The 21,213-nt window shown below is 54.6% G+C and overlaps 1 protein-coding gene across 23 annotated transcripts in view; it reads left to right on the top strand.

Moving 5' to 3' along the window:
- The window catches only part of NCOR2 (nuclear receptor corepressor 2), a 225,897-nt gene that overhangs the window by 75,558 nt on the left and 129,126 nt on the right, over positions 1 to 21,213 (top strand). For all 23 annotated transcript variants that reach the window (XM_057746317.1, XM_057746319.1, XM_057746323.1 and 20 more), the window contains 4 exons: positions 4,329 to 4,456; positions 7,550 to 7,727; positions 14,616 to 14,795; positions 18,678 to 18,791. In XM_057746317.1, coding sequence (XP_057602300.1) covers positions 4,329 to 4,456; positions 7,550 to 7,727; positions 14,616 to 14,795; positions 18,678 to 18,791 — 600 coding nt within the window. The remainder of the gene's footprint in view (positions 1 to 4,328; positions 4,457 to 7,549; positions 7,728 to 14,615; positions 14,796 to 18,677; positions 18,792 to 21,213) is intronic.

The following is a 21,213-nucleotide window of genomic DNA, read 5'->3' as shown; positions in this document are numbered from 1 at the left end:
GGGGCGAGCGGGGACCCTGGGCAGCTACAAGGGGGGGGCAGGCTTATCCCGTGTGGCGGTGGCAGTGGGGCCCCACTTCCTCACCACCCTGCCTCATGCTGGGGCGGTCCAGCTGGGGGCCCCTCCTTCTTACTGGGAAGGTAGGAGCAAGAACTCTGCACGTCCTGGGGGGGTCTTGCTCTCCTGGGCATGTGTCCAGGGCTGGAGCCACTTTTCTTTGTCTGGTGGGAGGTGAGTGCTGAGACCATAATCTGAAGGTCCCCCTGCAGTCCTGAGTCCCCTAATCCCTGACCACCAGCCCATTGTACAGGCAGGGTTTGTGGGATTTCTCTCTCTCTGAGTCTTTGGAAGACAGAGGGTGGAGGAAAAGGGAAAAGGCCTAGAAGACAAATGCCTCATCCAGGGGCCAGGTGGGAACCCAGGCGACCCAGCTGTTTGCACAGTAGTTGAAGCAGATCTGCTAGGATGAGGGGGCAGGGCCTGGACCCCGTGATCTGTGACCTTCCAGGGACTCAGCTTGCTCCCGTACCTGCTCCCAATAGATTTGCATCCAGGGTGGCACCTCCTGGCCCCGGAGGCTTCTTCCAGGATGCTCTGGGCATGGGGCTGCTTTAACGGCAACTCTCCGCTGGAGCCCAGAAGAACCTCCAGATGCAGCTTTGAATCCCTGTTCCTCCTAACTTACTGAGTGACCTTGGGCTGCTTATTTAACCCCGTGGGGTAGCCTCAGTGTTCCCATCTGCAGTATGGGCGTTGTGGGTCTGAGCATCACTGGCGGATGTCTGCGAGGTGCCCGGGGCGGTGTCTGCACATGGCAGTCACCTCTTTCCTCCTGGAGGGGTGGCAGGAGACTGAAGACGTTTTGGACTTTGAGAGGGGCGGTGGCAGCTGCCTCCTCTGCTGGCCTGTGCTTCCACGTGCATCTTCTCCAGGCTGCCTGGTGTATTATGCCCGTCGCAGATGGAGGGCTTAATTCCGGGTGTGCGTCCCCTAACCCAGCCTCAGGCACACTCCGAGCCTCCATCCATGGTGCGGAGCGCACGGGTTCGTTCCATCCCACCTGCTTCCCCCGCAGAACCTCTCTGAGCCATGTTCTTTCCATCTCCGTGGTCTCAGCTTCCCTCCCCGACAGTATCAGTACCCTACATCTTTCCCTAAGGATCCTGGGGGACCCCTGGCACTGAGGGTCTCCCAGGATTGAGGTTCCCAACACCCCTCCCCTCCTTGTCTCTTTTCCAGCTTTCTACAGCCCAGCTCGATTCTGCCTTTTCCCCCAAGTTCCCTGGGACTCCCAGAACTCTCTCAAGTTCCTGAAAACCTTGCACTGAATGAACGTGTTAAAGTCCACAGAGATGCAGGGTCCGAATCCCAGCACCACTCCTGCTAGCTGTGTGGCCTTAGGCAAGTTACTTAACCTCTCTGTGCCTTGGTGTTAGAAGGGAGTTTAAGAGCACAGGCTCTGGAGTCAGACCGCTTGCATTCATGTCCTGCCTCAGTGACGCCCCAGGTGTGAAACTTTGGACGAGTGGCCTTACCACTGCATGCCTCAGTTTCCCCATCAGTTGAGAGAGGGTAGTTATAAGCCTCTGAGGATCAAGTTAGTTGACACAAGCAGAGGCCTCTGCACAACGTGCAGGCAGAGTTCACGTGACTGATGCAATGTTGATGACTTTGATGCTGCTGCTGTCATGACGACCACGTGCCCATTAGTATCCTTTCCCGAATAGCCCCCAGGGTATACTGTGGGCTTTTCCTCTAGAGGAGGGATTGGCAAACCTTCTCTGTAAATATTTCAGGCTTTTTGGGCCACGCGATCTCTGTCATAACGACTCGGTTTTGCTGCCGCCCTAGCACAAAAGTAGCTCAGCCAACACGCACAGTAATGGCCGTGGCCGCGTGCCAGTGACATTTGACGAAATAGGCCGAGCCTGGCTTTGGCCTTGGGCCTTGTTTGCTGACTCCTGCCCTAGATCAGTGCTTATCAGGCTCTCTGTGGGAAGGACGAGTCTGTTTCATTTCCAGTTTGTCACAAACGGATACATCATCCTTCTGCACGTGACCCAGTTTGCGGGCTTGGGGACGGGTCTAGGCCAATGCCAGCAGGACGCGTGCTGGCCGTGCGCTCAGATGCCACGGTCCTGTCAACAAGGTCTCAAGTGGGATCTGAATCCTCTCGTCTTCAGCGCCCCTCCCCAGACCAAGGGTCATGGACCCAGGAGGCTGCTTGGGCCACGTACGCATGTAGGGGCAGCAGGTGGGGTTGGAAAGTTTTCTTAGCACATGGAGGGTTCTGGCATCCTGAGACATGGCTGGAGGTTTCCAGCCTGAGCGCCTGGTGTCTCAGGCTCCTGTGACCACAGTGAGCCCCACCTTGGGTCTCTCTTGGGGCCTCCTCAGTTCTTGCCTTCCTGCAGAGCTCCAGGCACCCTCAGGGGTCCCTGGACTCAGAGCCCTGGGGTAGAGGTCAGTGTGGATGTTGCAGAAATGGCACCCAAGATGCCCCTTGGAGGGACTGTGCTGTGAGCTCATCCTACTTGGCTCCCAAACTGGGAAACTGAGGCCAGAAGGGTTCATGCAGTGGCCGCCCACACCCCTGCCTCGGGGGCCCCGGGGGCCATGCGCCTCTTCCCGCCTCGGTTGGCAGTGGTAGGCGCCGTCCTGCCGGGGCCCTCTCCCGAGGGATTGGACTGTCTGCTCGTCTGCCGTTTTGTTCATTTCGCTTTTGTGTGAGAGGGAATTTTCCTCCCGGCAGACTGCGGTGCTTGCGGGTTTCTTCTCACACCTCCGCGTGCGTGTGCACACCGGATCTGTGCCTGGCAGCCTCGCTGTTCCCCCTCCCTCCAGCCCTTTCTTCTTTTTGCTTCATTAGCACCTGGTGCCTTGTGCTAGACATCGTGGAGTGTGGGGGAGGGGGAGGCTGAGCCCTCCTCTGCCTTCTGGAAGCTGCCCTCAGTCTTGGGGGAAATCCTTGGAGAGTTAAGGCAGGTGCGTGGGCAGAGGCACAGAGGCCTCCCTCCGAGTCAGGCATCCATTTCAGTTTTCTTTCTTTATTTTTTGGCCGTGCGGCATGCAGGACCTTAGTTCCCCAACCAGGGATCAAACCCTTGCCCCTGTGATGGAAGCCACTAGACCGCCAGGGAATTCACGCATCCATTTCACTGATGAGGAAACCGAGGCTCAGAGGGTTTGAGTGATGGGCAGACACCTCTAGCCCGAGGCCTTACAGCTTCTTGCTTCCACATCAGGCTGCCCAGGAAGGCCCTTCCAGCCTCTGAGGTTGACAGGATCCTTCTTGATTCTAGTTATTCATCCTCTCTCGCCTCCAGCCTCCCAGCCTCTTACATGAGTTTGTTTTGGAGGGGATGAAACACATACATTCCCAACACACCAGGGTGGTATCATCTAATTCTCTTTGCAGAAATAACGGCTTAGAAAAAAAAAAAGCCAGACAGCAAAAGAATGACGAGATTTTTATGGAAAATTGGGAGAATTAAGAAAGGTGCCAAGAAGAAAATAAATCACCTACAATCCCACGCCTTACCAAGCCTTACTCGTGTCAGACATCACTAATTGATTGCCACCCCGTAGCATAACTGAATGTTCTCAGCAGACAAAACTAATCAATCTGGATTGGTACATGTAGGAAGCCTGTCCTGTTTTCTCCTTTGGAAGACTTCTTGATTCTATCCTTTTTTTTTTTTTAAACATTTTAACGTGTCTCAAATCAGGGTGCAGTTGCTAACTGGGGTAAATCTAATTTGTTAGTGTTTAGCTTTTCCACAGATGATAATGGGTAATGGATGGCATGTTACTGAAGAAGGAGGGATTTGCCTGGAGTTTGTCCTTCTGACTTTAAGCTGTGCTTGCTTATGTGACACACGTGTGTGGGTTTTCCCTCCGCGAGACGGGGGACTCCCACATTGGCACTTTGTTTTGGAACCTGGTCTTCCAGCCTTGGAGACTGTCAGCGTCTGCCGTGTCACCCACTGTCCCCTGGTGTGGATGCCCTTGTCTCACTGTGTCACTGGCACCCGTGGCAGATGTGCAGGTTGTGCCTTTTCCCGGTTGTCTCTGATAACACTCAGGCTCAGCCGTCTCATCTGGAAAGAGGGCAGGACCGGGCACCCCTTTAGCTGAACGTGTCGCTTCTCCTTGGCGATCGGCCCCAGGAGTATCCTCTGGCCGGACCGGGTCTGAAGGCCGGGAGAGGACGTGGGAGGGCCCCCAGGTGCCGGAGCAGCACCGGGCAGGGGGCTGTGGCCCTGCCTCGCTGTGTGGGCTGCGCTGCAGTGGGGTGGGCGCTCACTGGTCTGTGTCCTCTGCCGCAGGATGTCGGGCTGCTCGAGTACCAGCACCACCCCCGTGACTACACCTCACACCTGTCACCCGGCTCCATCATCCAGCCCCAGCGGAGGAGGCCCTCCCTGCTGTCCGAATTTCAGCCCGGGAATGAAAGGTGAGGAGGGGCTTGTGTGTCCATTGCTCAGACGGGAAAGTGGAGGCCTGTGCTCGCGAGGGGCTCTCAGGGTCATTGTTAAACGAGGGGGTGTCAGGCTGTGCCCTGGTCCTGCTGTGGCCGTGACTGGAGCAGGGATGGGCGTGAGCCGGGCAGAGCCACATGGCCCTCAGACTTCCCGCTGTGAGCCTGCAGCGGTCTCTGGTTGTGTGGCCCACGCAGGAGGGGGTGACCACCGAGATGTAGGGGAGCGGGGCTGGGTTGCTGCTTGGGAGGGATGTGTCTATAGCTGGGTGCACATGGGAAGCCCCCTTTCTCCCTCCCTTTGTCAGCCCCTTTCTGCGAGTCTTCTTCCATCCCTCAGCTAGCAGACGAAGCCCTCTGGGCCTGCCTTGCCTTCCTGAAATCCAGGTGGGAGGGAACAAGCCATGTGGCAGGTGGGGACCCAGTGAGGGGAGGGCCGAGGCCAGAGCAGGGCCCCAAGATGCCTGAGACAGTAACAGCACTAATTGCTGAGAGTCCTGAGCTTTTTTTTTCCCTTTTGGACACACCATGCGGCTTGCAGGATCTCAGTTCCCCGACCAGGGATTGAACCTGGGCCACGGCGCTGAAAGAAAGCCCGGAATCCTAATAGCTAGGCGAGCAGGGAACTCCCGAGAGTCCTGAGCTTGTGACACGCCATGGCCTATTGTGGGCTGTGGGTGCCCAGCAGGCACCAAGACAGACAGCCCTGCTAGCAGGGAGCCCACAGTCTAGCAGGGGAGGTGAAACAAACACACAAGATGACTCCAGAACGAGGCAGGTGTCCTGTTACCTACAGGGTGGGGCAGGGCTGCTATTTTACTGGAGTGGCCGGGACAGGCCTCTCAGGAGAGACGCTTGGCCGCTGAGTAGCCAGCCACTCAGAGGGTGGGGTGAACACATTCTGGACGGAGGGAGCAGCACGTGCAAAGGCCCGGAGGTGGGAATGTGCTCAGAGTGTTTCAGAAAGGCAAGGAGGCCAGGTGGCTGGGGTGAGCAGGCGATCGGGGGCCAGGAGCGTGAACTGTGAAGGAACTACGGGAGGGTTTGGAGTGTTGGCGGGCCAGGATGTAACTTCCACTCTCAGATCCTTCAGGCCATGTGCAGTGATTCTAGAGGGAAGCAGGGGCCACTGAGGCTGGGCTGGCCCATAGGCCCTGTCCCGTCGTCTCTTCCTTTGCCACCTTGCCGAGGCTGCGAGGTTGAGGGATGGCTTAGGCGGGACCAGAATTCCAGAGGCCAGGCCTGGGCCCTTTGTGCTGTTGCAACCCCCTGGAGGTGTCCCAGGTCCACCGCAGAGAGGCCACCACCTAGGGCCATGGCTGCAGTCCCTCAGACTTGAGTGGGTAGAAGCATTGGAAGTGAAGGAGGAGGCCTGAGTCGGTGTGGTCCTGGCACCCACGTTAGTTTGCTGGGGCTGCTATAACAGTACCATGAACTGGGTGGCTTACAGCAGTGGAAATGTGTTCTCTCCCAGTTCCTGGGGGACAGACATCTGAAATCAAGATGCCAGCAGGGCTGCACTCCCTCTGAAGGCTCTAGGAGAGGATCTCTTCCTGGCCTCTTCCAGCTTTTGGAGGCCCGACGTGTTCCTTGGCCTGTGGCTGTGTCAGCCTCTCTGCCCCCCGCGTGTCTGTGTCCTCAGCTCTTCTTGGAAGGACACCCGTCATTGAGGTTAGGGCCCAACTTAATCCAGTATGACCTCATCTCAGTTAATTACATCTGCAAAGACCCCAGCTCCAAATAAGGTCACATTTTGAGGTTCCGAGTTGACATGAATTCTGGGGGGACATTAATCTGTTACGGTGCCTTTTCATGTTGAAATGAAGAAACCACACGCTTCCTGCCAGGCGTCATAATTGTGAAGCTGTTGCTTCTCAGGTGGGCAGAAGGGGCATCTTGTGACCTGGCTTTGGCGAGGGAGGGGCCCCCCAGGGAGGAGAGCACAGCAGCACAGCCCCAGCCCATGTTGCAGTCAGTAACATTCATTCAGCCTACATGCACTGATTGAGCACCTGCTGTACGCCAGGCACTAGACAGATGAATGTCCCTGCCCTCGTGGAGCAGACATTCTTGGGCAGGGGATGTAGCCACCAAACATGCATGAACCAGCAAGCAAATGATGATGGCTGCGAAGAAAAAGAAAACAGGTGGTGAGATGGGGGATGTCTGGCGCGCAGGGAGACTGCTGTTAGGAGGAGATGCTCTATGCACTGAGACAGGGAGGGGAAGAGGCAGCATGGAAGAAGCTGGTGTGGGAATGTTCCAGCCTAGCCAGTGCAAAGGCCCTGAGGCAGGAATGCAGTGGGCAAGGTGAACAAGGGCCAGACCAGGCAGGGCCTGAGGGTGGGGGGAATGTGTTTGGATTCTATTCTAAGTTTTTTGGGGAAAAAAGCATCGACTTGAAAAGCATTTCAGCAGGGGCAGTATTTGGGCTGTCTGGTAAAGAGCAGTAGCTGGAGATGGAGGCTAGGAGTCCTGGCTCTGCTGTATGTGCTCAGGCAAGGCCATGTCCTCTCTGGGCCAGTTTCCTTCGCTGTAAACTGGGGAGGAGGGTCAAGGAGAGTTAGATAGGAGTGATTAGGCTGGACACCTCCTGTCTCTGCAAAAAGGCTGCTGGGCTGACTTGAGAAGGAGGCAAGGCCAGGTTGAGCAGCCAGAGTGCTGTGATCGGCTAATGATGTCTGCTGTGGGTGAGTGATGTGCAGATAGCGTTACATGTGGTATCGGCTGTGTTAGACACACAGTCGTTTTCAGACCTTCCCTGTAAATCACCTGGGGATCTTGTTTCAGTGCACAGTCAGATTCCGTAGGGCTGGGGTGGGACTCAAGATTCTGAATGTGTAACCAGACCCAAGAGGGGCTCTTGCTTCCAGTCCAGGGGCCACACTCAGTGAGGGCGCCGGGAATCGCCAGTACATTCGCGTGCTATAAATGTGGTCAGTGAATGCTGACGTGAAGGAAGACAAAGCTGTGTTTGAGTCCTGCCTCGCTGTGTGACCTTGAACAGGTGAGCACCCCTCCCACCAGACGGGCAGCAGATGTGATGCCGTGTGCCCTTGTCCCCCTCAGGTCCCAGGAGCTTCACCTACGACCCGAGTCCCACTCATACCTGCCCGAGCTGGGTAAGTCGGAGATGGATTTCCTGGAGAGCAAGCGCCCTCGCCTGGAGCTGCTGCCTGACCCCCTGCTACGGCCCTCGCCCCTGCTGGCCGCTGGCCAGCCCGGGGGCTCCGAAGACCTGTCCAAGGTAAGGCCTGACCCCAGCTGGGAGCTCCTCTGAGGGTCTGGGTTCTGCGGCGATTGGGTGGGGAGCAAGGGAAGGAGTGGGTGTCCCGGGCTGGGGGGACAGCCTGGGCCAAGGCTGAGAGGATGGACCAAGCACAGGGCGTGCAGAGGCTGGGCAGCGAGAGGAGGGTCCAGGGACGAGCTTGGCTCTGTGGGCCGTTTCCTGGCGGGAGAGGGACAGCTTCCCTCCCACCCTGAATGTGTCCAGCCCATGAGGACCACAGAGCCCTGGAGGGCTCCTGCATTTCACTCTTCTTTAAACAGAAAGTCGAGCTGAGATGGAGGGGGCAGAATGTGCATAGATTAAGCGCCCATAGTTTGCTGCTGTGAGAGGTTTTTCTGCTGTTTCAAGTGAGCCTCAGGACTGTCCAGGCTAGAAGCTTGTTTAGTCTCTATCTAATGGAGGAATCGCAGCCAGTGGCCCAGATGCTTCTGTCCCCCGGGGTCCCCCAGCTGCCTCAGAGGCTGTCGTTTCACTGCCACTGCCTAGGGTGGGGCAGGGACTGTGGCTGGGTGACATGCTCGTCCTTGGCTGGCTGCGTGATGCGTGTCCTTTCGGCATGTGCTGAGCAGTGCCTTTATGCTTCTTCATGACCACGAGGACACACATTAGCTCATTAATGGCCTCCCAGCTGCTGGGTGAGGTCAGTGCTCATCTTACTGCAGCACCAGTGGGGGTGGGTGGGGCCTGGGAGCCAGGCCAGGGGAGGGAAGTGGTCCACTCGGGCCTGTTGGATCCTCTTCTCTGCCTGACACCAGATTGGTGGGATTTCAGGCTGAGGCAGGTTCTTGTCAGGGGGCTGGTAGGAGAGGGGGTTCCCAGGGTGGTGCTGATGGTGATGACAATCTAACACGGGGTCCCTGACTGTGTGCTGGCTGCTGTGCCAAGCGCGAGTGTCATCCCATTGTGCCTTCCCAGCCTGACAAAGCCCCGTCTGCCATCGCCTTTTATAGACTGGGCTCCAGGCTGAGAGAGCCACTTGCCCACGGTCACAGGGTAGTGCGCAGTGGCACTGAAGCCCAGGAAGCCCAGGTCTGTGGCCCTGCCCTGCCCACCAGGCTGTCCTGCCTTGGGCCTCCCTTCTGGTCCCCTGTGCCTGCAATCCTGCCATCCCCTCGTTAGCCTCCTCCTTCTCGATTCTGTGACTGCTCAGCCTCCTGGGAGGGATGTTGCCGTTGGAAAAGCTGTTCCCCGAAGGGGGTCTTGGGTGGTCGAGGAGTGTGAAGAGGGGCACAGGGCTACACTAGGGAGGCTTGATGTCCCCCACAAGAGACTGGAGCCCCCCAGTGGGCCATGCCCATGTGCTCATGTGGTTCTGCCCAGAGAACGGGCTGGCCAGAGTCTCTGGCCAGCCCTGTCGGGCCTTTGCTGCCTGCTGTGCGGCTCTTCAGAACCGGGCTGCAAGCCCTCACGGCTGTGGGTCCTTCTGAGGGTCTCCAGGCCTGACAGTGCCTCTGTGAGTCCTTCTGCTTGTCCCTCTCTTTCTTGGGGCTCCCTGGGTTGCTCCCTCCCCCTCTGCAAGTCTTTCTCAGCCTCTGCTTCTGTCTCTGTATGTTTCTGTCTCTCTGTCCCTATGTCTCTGGCTGGGGGCGGGGGGGTGTGTGTCTGTGTCTGTCTCTGTTTCTATCTCTGTCTCTGTGTGTCTGTCTCTTCTCTTCCTGGACCCCATGGGCGCAGGGGAGTGATGGGCCCAGTGTCGGGGCCTGGCTGGACCAACTACTGTAATTGCTCCAGGCTGTTAAGAGCATTTGGAAAGTATGAGCACATTTTGGGCAAGGGAAGAAGCCAGGGGAGAAATACAACTCTGAAGGAGTTCAGATGTTTTTTGCGTCTGCTGTGTGGAATTCAGCTGGATGCGTGAGACAGGAATTTGATGGGGTTTTTTTTTTTTTCATTTTTTTTCTTTTAACAGCACTGCGCGCCCCCCACCCCCCACCCCCGCTGCCCCCAGCCCTGGCTGTGTTCCTGTTTCACATGAAAACATTCTGTTTTATGATGCTTCCCTGGCCTTGAGCCTCTGGAGTCCTGTGGCATCAGAGGCTTCCTTTGGAATTCACCAAACTTTGTTCTGGGGACTTTAGAATCATTACAAACAGCACCATTTCTGAAAGTCTCTTTGTCTATTGGGGGGGAGGGCTGAAAGGGACCAGAAAATCCATGTCAAACTGGCTTAGGGAGGAGTCCTGGCTCATGTAACTGAAAGTCAGCGGTTGCTGACTTCAGGCACAGCTTGATCCAGGTGACATGCCACCAGGTCCCTGTCTCTGTCCATTTCTTGGCTCTGCCATCTTGCACGTGGTCTTGGTGTGTTAACAAGAAGGCAGTTTGAGATTCCGGGCCTTCCTCTTCCCACATTCAACGCCAACAAAAAGAACTTTCCCTCTGTCTCCACATTTCCAGACCAAAGCTGTTTATCTCCCTGCATTTGAGTGAGGCCTGTGCCTGTCCTGTACCCATGATTGTGACTGCGGGAGTGGACTGTGGGTATCTGAGGCTGGCCCTGCCCTTTCCTGGGCCTGAAACAGGGAGAACCCCAGGGGGTTCCTCTCCAGCTCCCAAGGCTCTTGCTGCCTCTGTGTCCGTAATTTTACATAATGAGTTTTTCTGTTCCACATTGGCCTGAATTTTTACACCAAGGGCATCCGATGGAGGAAAGTGGTGCCAACTGCTACCTAGCTAGTGAGTGTATTGGATTGTTGTTTTCCTCCTGCAGGTTTGGGCTGAAATGAAGGCCAGCAGGCATCAGAAGAACCATCTGCAGGCCCAATAGCCAGGCTCCCTCGGTCCTATTCCTGGAAAACTCAGCACTGCAGAAAGCACTCTTTGCCCTCCCCCCAGGTGCATCTTCCATTCAGCTTGAGGTGAAATTCACATACTGTGAAATTCACATAACATGAAATTAACCATGTTGAAGTGAACAGTTCAGTGGCATTTAGTACATTCACGGTGTTGGGCACCACCTCTGTCTAGCTCTAGAACACTTTCATCACCCCCAAAAGAAAACCTGTTAGCTGCCAGCAGTCACTTCTTCCTTCCCAGCCCCTGGCAACCACCCATCTGCTTTCTGTCTCTACGAATTTGCCTGTTCTGAACACTTCATATCAATGGGATCACACGATATGGGGCCTCTTATGTCTGGCTTCTCTCACACAGCATCGCGTTCTTAAGGTTCATCTGTGTTGTACCATACATCTGTATATCACTCCTTTTTTATGGCTGAATCATATTCCATTGTATGGAGAGACTACACTTCATTTGTTTGTCAATTGATGGACCTGCCTTTGTGGTTTTGCTGAAAATGAAAGCTAAGCCCAAATCTTAAGGAAGAAGCCATTGAAGAAGGTGGATTTTCCCCATCAAGAATTTAAGAAAAAGTGTCCGGCAATTTTCCAACAGTTCCTAGCGGTTGCCAACGGCTTTATCTAATCCCTGCGCTGCCTCTGTCAGCTTTGGGGATAGAAACCTTCTTTTTACTCATGTCATTTTGAGAATCATCCCCAGATTGGATGAACTGTTTCAGGGTGCCCTGGCCCCGAAAGCCTTCTGTCCACAGCCCTCGTTCTTGCTCTGCTTCTCTCCCTCCCTTCTTGGTCCTGATGGAAGATCAGAGGGTGGGTGGGAGAGACGTTTCCTACAGCAGGTAATAGGACTGGGCTCTGGGAACCACGTCGACAAAACCTTTTGTCTCAAGAACCCAGAGAGATAAATGATTGAGGCTGTAGGTGGAGCACAGAGGGAAGGGGTGGGTCTCAGTTAAGGGTTGGGGGAGGGGGCATCAATGGTGGATCTGATTTCAGGTGGCGCAAAGGGGGAGTCTGCAGAGGGCGCGGCAGATGCCAAGCCCCGGAGATGCCAGGGCCCGCGAGCTGCTTCTGGTTTGGCGTTTGTGGAGTCAGGTGCCTGCAGCCCCTGTGTCCACCAGCTCGGCCTTCCTCCTGGGGAGCAGTTAGGGCCAAACACACACAAACACACACACACACACACACACACACACACACACACACACTCCTGAGTATTTCTGTAGGGGATTTTTCTTTTTATCCTTTTTTTTTCCCAAGTACTTTTATTAGGGGATTTTTCTTCCATGCACAGTTTGCCTCTCATTTCAGGGGGTCCTGGACCCTGGAAGGAATCCTGTTCTTGCTTTTCTGCCAGTCACGTGGTTCTGAGGGATGAATGAGTGGGGACCCCGTTTCTGCTGTGGGAGCCCCTGCAACCTGGTTACATGCTCTGCCTGCTTCTGGAGAGTTCTAACTGAGGCTTGGTCTCTCCCATCCTGTGCCCTCCAAGCCAAGGCTCCACTGCTTTGTGGCTGGTGACCTCGGGCACATCACTGAACCTCGCTGGATCTTAGTTTCCTCATCTGGAAAATGGGGAAAACCATATTTCCACCCACTTCCGGGGTAGCCTGCAATAATCATGTGAGTGAAGAGCACAGGTTGACAAACTCAGCAAGCTCCAAACCTGGCCCTCAGCTTGGGTTCATAAATAAAGTTTTATTGGCACCCAGCCACGCCCATCCCTTTGTGTCCTGTCTGCGGCTGCTCTCCCGCTACAGTGGTGAGTAAGTAGTTGGGACAGAGATGGTCTGACCTGCGGAGACTGAAGTGTTTTGCCACCCGGCCCTTTACAGAAGGTGTGCCGACCGCTGGCTTAGAGCCGCACCAGGCCTGTGCCTGCGGGTTCTCCGTCCCCTCATCCGTGCGATGGGGATGCAGTGGCAGCCCCCCGGGAGAGCCGCAGCCGGGGCCGGGGGGTGCGGTGTGCTGAGGACTGGGGCGGGGCCTGGTTCAGTTTCCTGGGTGTCCCTGAGAAGAGTGGAGGGCCACCTCAGAGCCGTGTCAGGGCCACCTCAGGGCTGTTGAAGGGCTTCAGGCCTTATTCTGCCTTTGCCCCAAGGGTTCTGGGTGTGTGGAGGGCCTGGGAGTCTCAACCCCAGCTCTCCCTATGTCTCAGATGGAAACGATGAGGCCAGGGTGAACACCAGACCCTTGGGCTCTGTAGGCTCTGGTGGGGGGTGGTGTGTGTAGGACCGAGACCCCGAGGCCCGGAGGAGTGGACTTACAATAGCACAGCCTCTGCTCAACTCGAGCAGCGGGGGTGCGGCGCTTGGCAGCCCTGGGGCTGCAGTTGTCCCCGGGAATAATGTGTCCTCTGTCCTCGGGCTGCAGCTGCCGTGGGGGTGGGGAGGCAGCGGCCTGGAGCTCCTCCTGGGGCCTCCTCTGCCAGCAGCTGCCAGCTCGGCCTTGAGGGTGGCACAGGGCGGGGGCCGGGCTTTGGGGCAGGACAATCCCAGCCAGTGCCTGTGGGGAACTGACACTGTGCCAGCCTCTGACATATTAACTCATTCAAGCCTCACAGCAGCCAGGAGAGGGGAATTGTCCCATTGCACAGATGAGGAAGCCGAGGCAGGAGCCATCACCTGATCTGCGTACGGTCAGGATGGTGCTAGGAGGCAGCAGAGTGGGTGGGGATTTGAACCCGGGGCCGCACAGGTGCGTGCTCTGAGGGCAAGGGCTGAGTTTTACTTTACTTCCTCCCCAGTGTGCTCCCAGCACAGCCTGGGTGTTCGATAAACTTTCATTGGTGGAACGGAGGTGTCGCCAAATAGCCCAATGAAGGATTCTTTGTTTGTTTAATATGTTTTTAAAAACAACTTCAGGGGGACTTCCCTGGTGATCCAGTGGTTGACTCCTTGTTTCCAATGCAGGGGTGCAGGTTCAATCCCTGGTCAGGGAACTAAGATTGCACATGCCTCGTGGTGCAGCAAAAACAAAAACAAAAAAACCCAACCCACTTCGTTACTCAGTAAAGGAAAAGCAGAAAAACACTGGTAAATTAAAAAAGAAGAAAGTGAAAATATCTCCCTTCTCCCCCCACTGCCCTGATAACCACTTTAAAAAAAAAAAGGTTTATTTTATTATTTATTTATTTATTTATTTATTTAATTTTTGCCTGCATTGGGTCTTTGTTGCTGCGCACGGGCTTTCTCTAGTTGTGGCGAGCAGGGGCTATTCTTGGTTGTGGTGCACGGGTTTCTCATTGCGGTGGCTTCTCTTGTTGCAGAGTGTGGGCTCTAGGCATGTGGGCTTCAGTAGTTGTGGCACATTGGCTTATTAGTTGTGGCTCACGGGCTCTAGAGCGCAGGCTCAGTAGTTGTGATGCATGGGCTTAGCTGCTCGCGGCATGTGGGATCTTCCTGGAACAGGGATCAAACCTGTGTCCCCTGCATCAGCAAGCAAATTCTTAACCACTGCGCCACCAGGGAAGTCCTCAATAATTACTTGTGACATTTCTGTAGCCCATTTTCATAGTTTTCCTGTGTGTTTGTGTATTTCTTCTATAAAATCGGGTTTGCACCATGTATGATACTCTGTAACTTGCTGGTTCAGACTGAGCATCTGAGCATCTGAATTAAGTGTTCATGGAGGGTCACCTGTGGCCAGGCCTTGGGTATTTGAAGGTTGTGGGTCTTGGTGCCCGTTCTCGAGGAGTTTGGTCTGGTGGGAGGACAGAGATGGGGTAAGTGGGTAAGGGAGAGGTGTGTTATGGGGAAAGGGAAAAGGGAGGCTTCACGACTTGAGGGGCAATTGGGACAACTTGCATGTAGGAGGTTAGAAAGGATCTGAGCTTTGGAGAAGGCTGCGGAGGGAATACCCGGCGGGAGGACCAGTGAGGGCAAAACCAGGGAGGTAGGATCAGTGAGCAACCTTGTGCCTGGGATGTGGGGGCTGGCACAGCAGATGGCCAGTGTGCTGGTGCCTGAAGTCATGGCTGGAAACTTGCCGTGTATTGGGGGGTGGCGGTGCCCCCTGTGCTGATCCCATGCCTGTTTTTCCTCTACTGCAGGATCGCAGCCTGACAGGCAAGCTGGAGCCGGTGTCTCCTCCCAGCCCCCCGCACGCTGATCCTGAGCTGGAGCTGGTACCTCCACGGCTCTCCAAGGAGGAGCTGATCCAGAACATGGACCGAGTGGACCGAGAGATTACCATGGTGGAGCAGCAGATCTCCAAGCTGAAGAAGAAGCAGGTGCGGGCAGGTGGGGGAACGGCGGCCCTCAGCTCCCGATTCAGCAGCAGTTGCCACTGAGAAGATAAGGCCAGTAGTAACAGCAGTTGTGAACATGTGCTGAGCACTGCCCACATCGTGCTGGCTCATTTTTTTTTATGCCCTTTACGTTTATTGGACAAGAGAGCTATTTTGTGTGGTGCTGTCCGACAGAGCTTTCTGCAGTGTTGGAAATGTTCTAGATCTGCACTGTCCAAAATGATAGCCACTACCCTTATGTGACTGTTGAGCCCTTGAAATATGCCTAGTGCAGCTGAGGAACTGAATTTTTAATTTAGTTTAATTTGAATTAAAATCAAATTTACACTTGAGGAGCCACACGTGGCTACTGGACTGGACGACACAGGAACAGTGGGTGGGAGGTCAGCATTTACAGCCAGGCTCTCCAGCCATGTGGGGTGGGCAGTTACTTCTCTGTGCCTCACTTTCCTCATCTGTAATGTGGGGTAAAATATCACTGTGACTCCGACCCTGGCTCTGGAATCTGAATGAGCTAGGCCTTCTCGCTCTGCCTTGGAACATTCACCTCTCTGAGCCTCGGTTTGCTTGTCTGTAAAATGGGCACAGGCACGACACCACCTCTTAGGGTTGTGAGGAGGGAATGGGGTCGTGTGGTGAAAAGAAATCCTTACTGTCACTGTTGAAACCAAAGAAAAGTTAATATAAGGATTAATAATATTAATTGTATAATTTTATTTTTAATAAAATTGGTAGAAAATTAGTTGATAATCTGCCTTTTCCCAGCTCTTCTCATGCCACCCTCCCTGGCATCTTCAGGTGTCTGCTCATATGTCCCCTCTACGGAAGGGCTCCCCCAGCCTTTATGGAAGTCCTCATCCCCAGCCATCTTCTTCCCTGGGGGTCAGCAAATCCAGCCAGATCTGGCTTGATGCCTGTTTTAGGAAATAAAGTTTTATTGGCACACAGCCATGTCCATTTGTTTACGCATCGTCTGTGGCTGCTTTTATGATACAACCACAGAGTTGGGTGGTCACAACAGAGACCACGTGGCCAGCAAAGCCTAAGATATTTACTCTCTGGGCCATTACTGGAAAAGGGCCACCCCTGCTATAGCCCGTCCCTCCGCTTGGTGGTGTCACCATTTGAATTAATATGTATCTTGCTTTGTGACGTGGTCGTCTCACAACTGCAGTGTCAAAGCAGAGTTCTTGTCTCCTGTGCCCTGCTGTGTTCCTTGCAACGCTGGCAGAGTAGGAGCCCCTTAAAAACTGTGGATTGAGTCGATGTGACACCTGTCTTGACCCTGGGGGAAGCGGGGGTCACACCCAGTGCCCTCCAGGTGAGGGTGCATGGGCTCCGCAGACCCCCTCTGGCCACCATGGGCAGTAGAGGGAAGGCTGGTGAGAGACGCTTCCTGGAAGCCAGTTCAGGGCTGGGTGAGCAGGTTTTGAAAGCCGTGCAGGGGGAGGGCAGCATCGATTCCAAGCGGCCTCGGGGCTGTTGCTCACCTGGGGGGACCTGAGGATGGTCCAGCAGCTGGACTGGTCAGGGAGGCTCGGCCAGCTGTCCCAGACCTGGGGGCAGTAAGTGGGTTTCCAGGATGGTGGCTCAGTGCTCAGGGAGGCCGGGCCCTGGTTGGAGTCAGGCAGGCATTGCCAAGGCCAGGGGAGTGCTGGGAACCCCTGGGCCTGGCTTTGGGACCAGACTGAAGCTACAGGCCATGTGCACACATTTGTGACCACACCCAAAAGCTACGTGGTTCGGAGCAGCCCTCGATAGATTTTTTCTTTTAATTCCACTTGGCATTTTTCTTTTTTAACTAAAATACACAAAACATAGAATGACTCATTTTAAGGTGAACAACTCGACGGCATTTAGTACAGTCACAGCATTGTGCAGCCACGCATTCTGTCTAGTCCCAAGACATTTTCATGACCCCAAAAGGAGACCCCATATGTATTCGCAGTCACTCCCATTTTTCCTGCCCCACCAGCCACTAATCTGCTTCCTGTCTTTATGGATTTGTCTGGACATTTTCTATAAATGGGATCAAACACTATGTAGCCTTTTGTGTCTGGCGTCGTTCACTCAGCATCAAGTTTTCAAGGTTCATCTATGTTGCAGCCTGTGCCTGGCCTTCGTTCCTCTTATTGCCGAGTAATAGTCCACCGTACGGGTGGATGGACCACATTTGTTTATCCGTTCATCAGCCAATGGACGTTTGGGTTGTCTCCATCTTTTGGCTATTGTGAATAGTGCTGCTACAAACTTTTGTGTTCATGTTTTTGTTTGAGCACCTGTTTTCTTTTCTTTCTTTCTTTTTTTTTTTTTTTTTGGCCACATTGGGTCTTAGTTGCTGCGCGTGGGCTTTCTCTAGTTGTGGCGCGTGAGGGCTACTCTTCGTTGCAGTGCGCGGGCTTCTCATTGCGGTGGATTCTCTTGTTGAAGAGCACAGGCTCTAGGCACAGGCTTCAGTAGTTACGGCACGTTGGCTTATTAGTTGTGGCTTGTGGGCTCTAGAGCACAGGCTCAGTAGTTGTGGCGCACGGGCTTTGCTGCTCCACAGCATGGGGGATCTTCCCAGACCAGGGCTCGAACCCATGCATTGGCAGGCGGATTCTTAACCACTGCACCACCAGGGAAGTCCAAGCACCTATTTTCAATTCTTTGGGTCTGGAATTGCTGGGGATGGAATTGCCATGGTCCTATGGTAACTCTACGTTTAACATTTTGGTGCCTCAGGGAGAGTCACCTTCACTTATTGGCAAGAATCTCCTTTCTGGCTATGTATTCCTTCCATTTCTTGGCTTAGTTTGTTTTGCACTTTTTGGAGGGATTTCAGTGTTTTGCCAGGTGCTGGCTGCCCTTCTGAAAGCCACCACCTGGGGTCACTGTGGGACTGAGGCAGCTCGGCTCAACCCACCAGACCTTTGTGCCAACACGAGCCAGAACTGGATTTCCTGGCTCTTTCTGCATTGCCCTCCTCTTGGCCGAGTTTTTGAGCTCATAATGGTTTGCTCCATGGTCATGGACAGGATGTGTGAGCCTTGTGAGCAAAGAATAGCGTTCTCATCTCACTCAAGATGCCGTGCCAGATGGTACACCTGGGCATTGGCCTCCTGTGTGACCTTGGGCCAGTGTCTTAAGCTCTCTGGTCTTTGCTTTGCCTTTTTGGTATGAAGCAGACAGCAGCATGGTCCTTTATACGGGCAGAGGACGACGATGATGATGGTGTTGGAAGCTGCTTATTAGGTGCTGAGTGCTTTCTGTGCATTAGCTCATTTAGCCCTCATAGCAACTTTCTAGGACAGAAACTTTAATTATCCCCACTTTCCAGATGAGGAAAGTGAGGCTCAGGAGTTTAGCAACTTCCCAAGTTTACATAGCAAGTAAGTAGTAGAAACAGGGTTCCAGTCTGGACAGTTTGGCTACAGGGTGTCCACTGCCTCTCCTGAGGATGACGATATGATGGTGGTAATACTGGATAACAGCCCCCAGTCTGCACTGTACGTGCATGAACTCATCAGGGAGGCACAGCCATGAGCCCCACGTTACAGATGGGGAAACTGAGGCACAGAGGGGTTAAGCTGCTTGCTGACGCTCACCTAGCTGATAAGTCACCAAGGCTGGACTTGAACCCAGGAAGGCTGGCTGCAGAGCCTGGAGTTGGCCCTGGCTGGGCCCTTCCCTGTGGAAGCTGGGGCCTCTCCAGGGCTCGGAGTCCCTGCGGGTGACTCAGAGGAAATGGTTAGCAGCCTGATTTCCTGTGCGGGGCCACCAGCCCGGCTGCACGGGGGCCGCCCCTCCGCCGTGGGGGGAGCTGCCTCTCCTTCCGCCTGCTGGCGTGCTCACCGCTACGCCCTCCCCACTCGCTCCCCACAGCAACAGCTGGAGGAGGAGGCCGCCAAGCCGCCTGAGCCAGAGAAGCCTGTGTCGCCACCGCCCATCGAGTCCAAGCATCGCAGCCTGGTACAGATCATCTACGACGAGAACCGGGTATGCCTCTTCCCGCCCTATGGAGCCCCCATCCCACCTTCTCCTGTTCACCCTGTGCCGGCCACCGGGTGGGATGCAGGTATCACCATGAAGGGTCTGGCTTCCTTCTGGGGCCTCAGTGTTCCTGTCTGTGAAATGGGAACCTCTATGGAACCCTCCCCCCACACCCCACAGACCTGGGTTTGTGTGTGGGAAGGGAAGGGGGTGGCCAGTGGAGTCCCTTCTTGGTGTTGCTGTAGTTTGTTCTGCTCAGACATGCAGACTGGTGTGGACTTTGGGTGGCCTGTGGGATGCAAGTGAAAATGCAGGTATTAGGTCGTAGGAGAACTTCAGGGGCCAGTTGATCAGTGGGGGGATAAGCAATCATTTAGGTACTCACGCAGAAGAAATTCCTGTAATGCAGAAAACAATAGTAATATTATTTATCACAACAGCAAACATTAGTTGAACAGCTCCTCCTTTTCAGGCGATGGGCCAGGCTTTTTACATAGCAGTCCTCAGAGGGTAGGTACGGTGATTGTTTCCATTTAACACAGGGAGAAACTGAGGCCCAGAGAGGTTAAGTGACTCGTGCAAAGTCACACAGCTGGGAAGTGGCGGGCCTGGGATTTGAACCTGTGGGCTGTCAGATCCCAGGGCCTGATTCGTCAGCATTGGCTTCTGCTTACATTTAGCCCTGGAGAGGACCGTTAGGTTGGTTGAACACAGGGTCTGTAGCAGACTATGGGGGCTCATAGGCGTCTGTGGAGGGCAGCTGCTGGGTATCTGGAGGGGGAGGGGCACCCAGAGCAGAGTGTCTCCCAGGGGTGGAACCCCAAGGCTTGAGCTGCCCTGAAGTGGAATCTGGTGTCTGCTGAGGTGATGAGCTCCCCATCTTCCCAATCAAGCCACCGGGAGTTCAGCTTCAATGACTTACAGTTGACTCTTCCCAGATGTGCTCAGAGCCTGTGGATGTTGAGTCCCCTCCTTTATTTTACAGGTGAGGAAACTGAGGCCCAGAGAGGGATTGTGCTTGTCTGAGGTCATATAGTGAAGTGTGACAGATGGAGGACCTTTCTTCCCTGCCTTGGCTCCCATGGTCCCCCCTGTGTCCTTGGCCCCAGCCATCCTTCCCAGCTACCTCCACTATGGGATTTGCCCCTGGCTGCTGTATCAGTGCTTAGAGTCCAGGCAGGGGCTGGGGAGACCTGGTGTCCCAGGGCCTAGATGGCTACTCTGGAGTCTGGGAACATATGGTTGGCGCCTGTGGCTATAGCTCCAGGCAGGAAATTATTGGATCAACTGGTTTGGCTATGCCTTAACCTCTTGAAGCTGCAGTAGATGCAGGATGAGACTAAACCTGATGGAGATCTGGGAACTGTGTGCTGGGCCTTGAGGGGCTGGTCACTCTCACATGCCCTGGCTCCCTACCTCCAGTAACACTAATAACAATCACAATGATAGGAGAACTAAGGGGCCACGTGTGCTTTAGCCAGGTGTCCTGGGTTCACATCCCATCTCTACCACTTCCTGGCTCTGCGACCTTGGGCAAATTAATTAAGTCTCCCTGCAACCCATGTCCTTCACCAGTTAAATGATGATAATTAGAGCAGCTACCTTACACCGTGGTGTGGGGATTAAATGAGTTCATTATGTAGTGCCCTTAGAACAACACCTGACATCATGTAGGTACTAGCTGGTGCGATTAATTGTTGCCATCACTGTAGTCATCATTATTCTTTTCCTCTTGTTATTGTTTATATTTGGCATGATTTTATTTCCTCCTCTCCAGACCTGTATAAGACAGGTAGTACTATCCTCTCCATTTTACGCATAAAGAAGCCATGGCTCAGAGAGGGAGGATGACCTACCTGAGATTGCACAGCAAGTAAGCGTTGAGGCTGGGGATTGCAGCCAGGGTTGAGTTGGCTCCAGGAGCCTGTGGTAGAGGGGACGAAGGCAGAGCTCCTGGATCTGTCACCCCGGGCAGCCCGTCTGCCCGCCTTCCCTGATCCTTGAGTGGGAGAGCAGGCACAGTTCTCTCCAGCAGCTGTGGCGGCAGGTTGACGACTTTGCCCAGGATGTCACCACAGTGCCCTTGGCCCTTGTTGGGGGCTCCGTGTTTTGGGAGCTGGTAGACTCTAGCAGACGGGAGCCCTCAGCCCTCCGCAGCCAGGTGGACTCAAAGGCACAGGCCTTTGGTGCCCCCCGTGGGAAGCTTTCTCCACCTTCCATCCCAGCCACTAGTCGCCACTTCCCTGGGGGTTTGCCTAAGCGGTAATTTGGGGTGGTCCCCTCCAGGTCTCACCAGGTTCTCCCCAAAGAGCTGTAGCTGCGGATCTGATTGGTCTTTGGCTCCTTGGCCTCAGGACACATCCTACCCCAACAGCAGTTCACACACCCCTTCCCAGGTCTTACCCTGGGTGGTCTCCCTGCCAGAATT

The sequence above is a fragment of the Hippopotamus amphibius genome, chromosome 8 (genome assembly GCF_030028045.1).
Source record: "Hippopotamus amphibius kiboko isolate mHipAmp2 chromosome 8, mHipAmp2.hap2, whole genome shotgun sequence".
NCBI classification, from domain to species: Eukaryota; Metazoa; Chordata; class Mammalia; order Artiodactyla; family Hippopotamidae; genus Hippopotamus; species Hippopotamus amphibius.
This window is presented reverse-complemented; position numbering and strand designations above follow the sequence as displayed.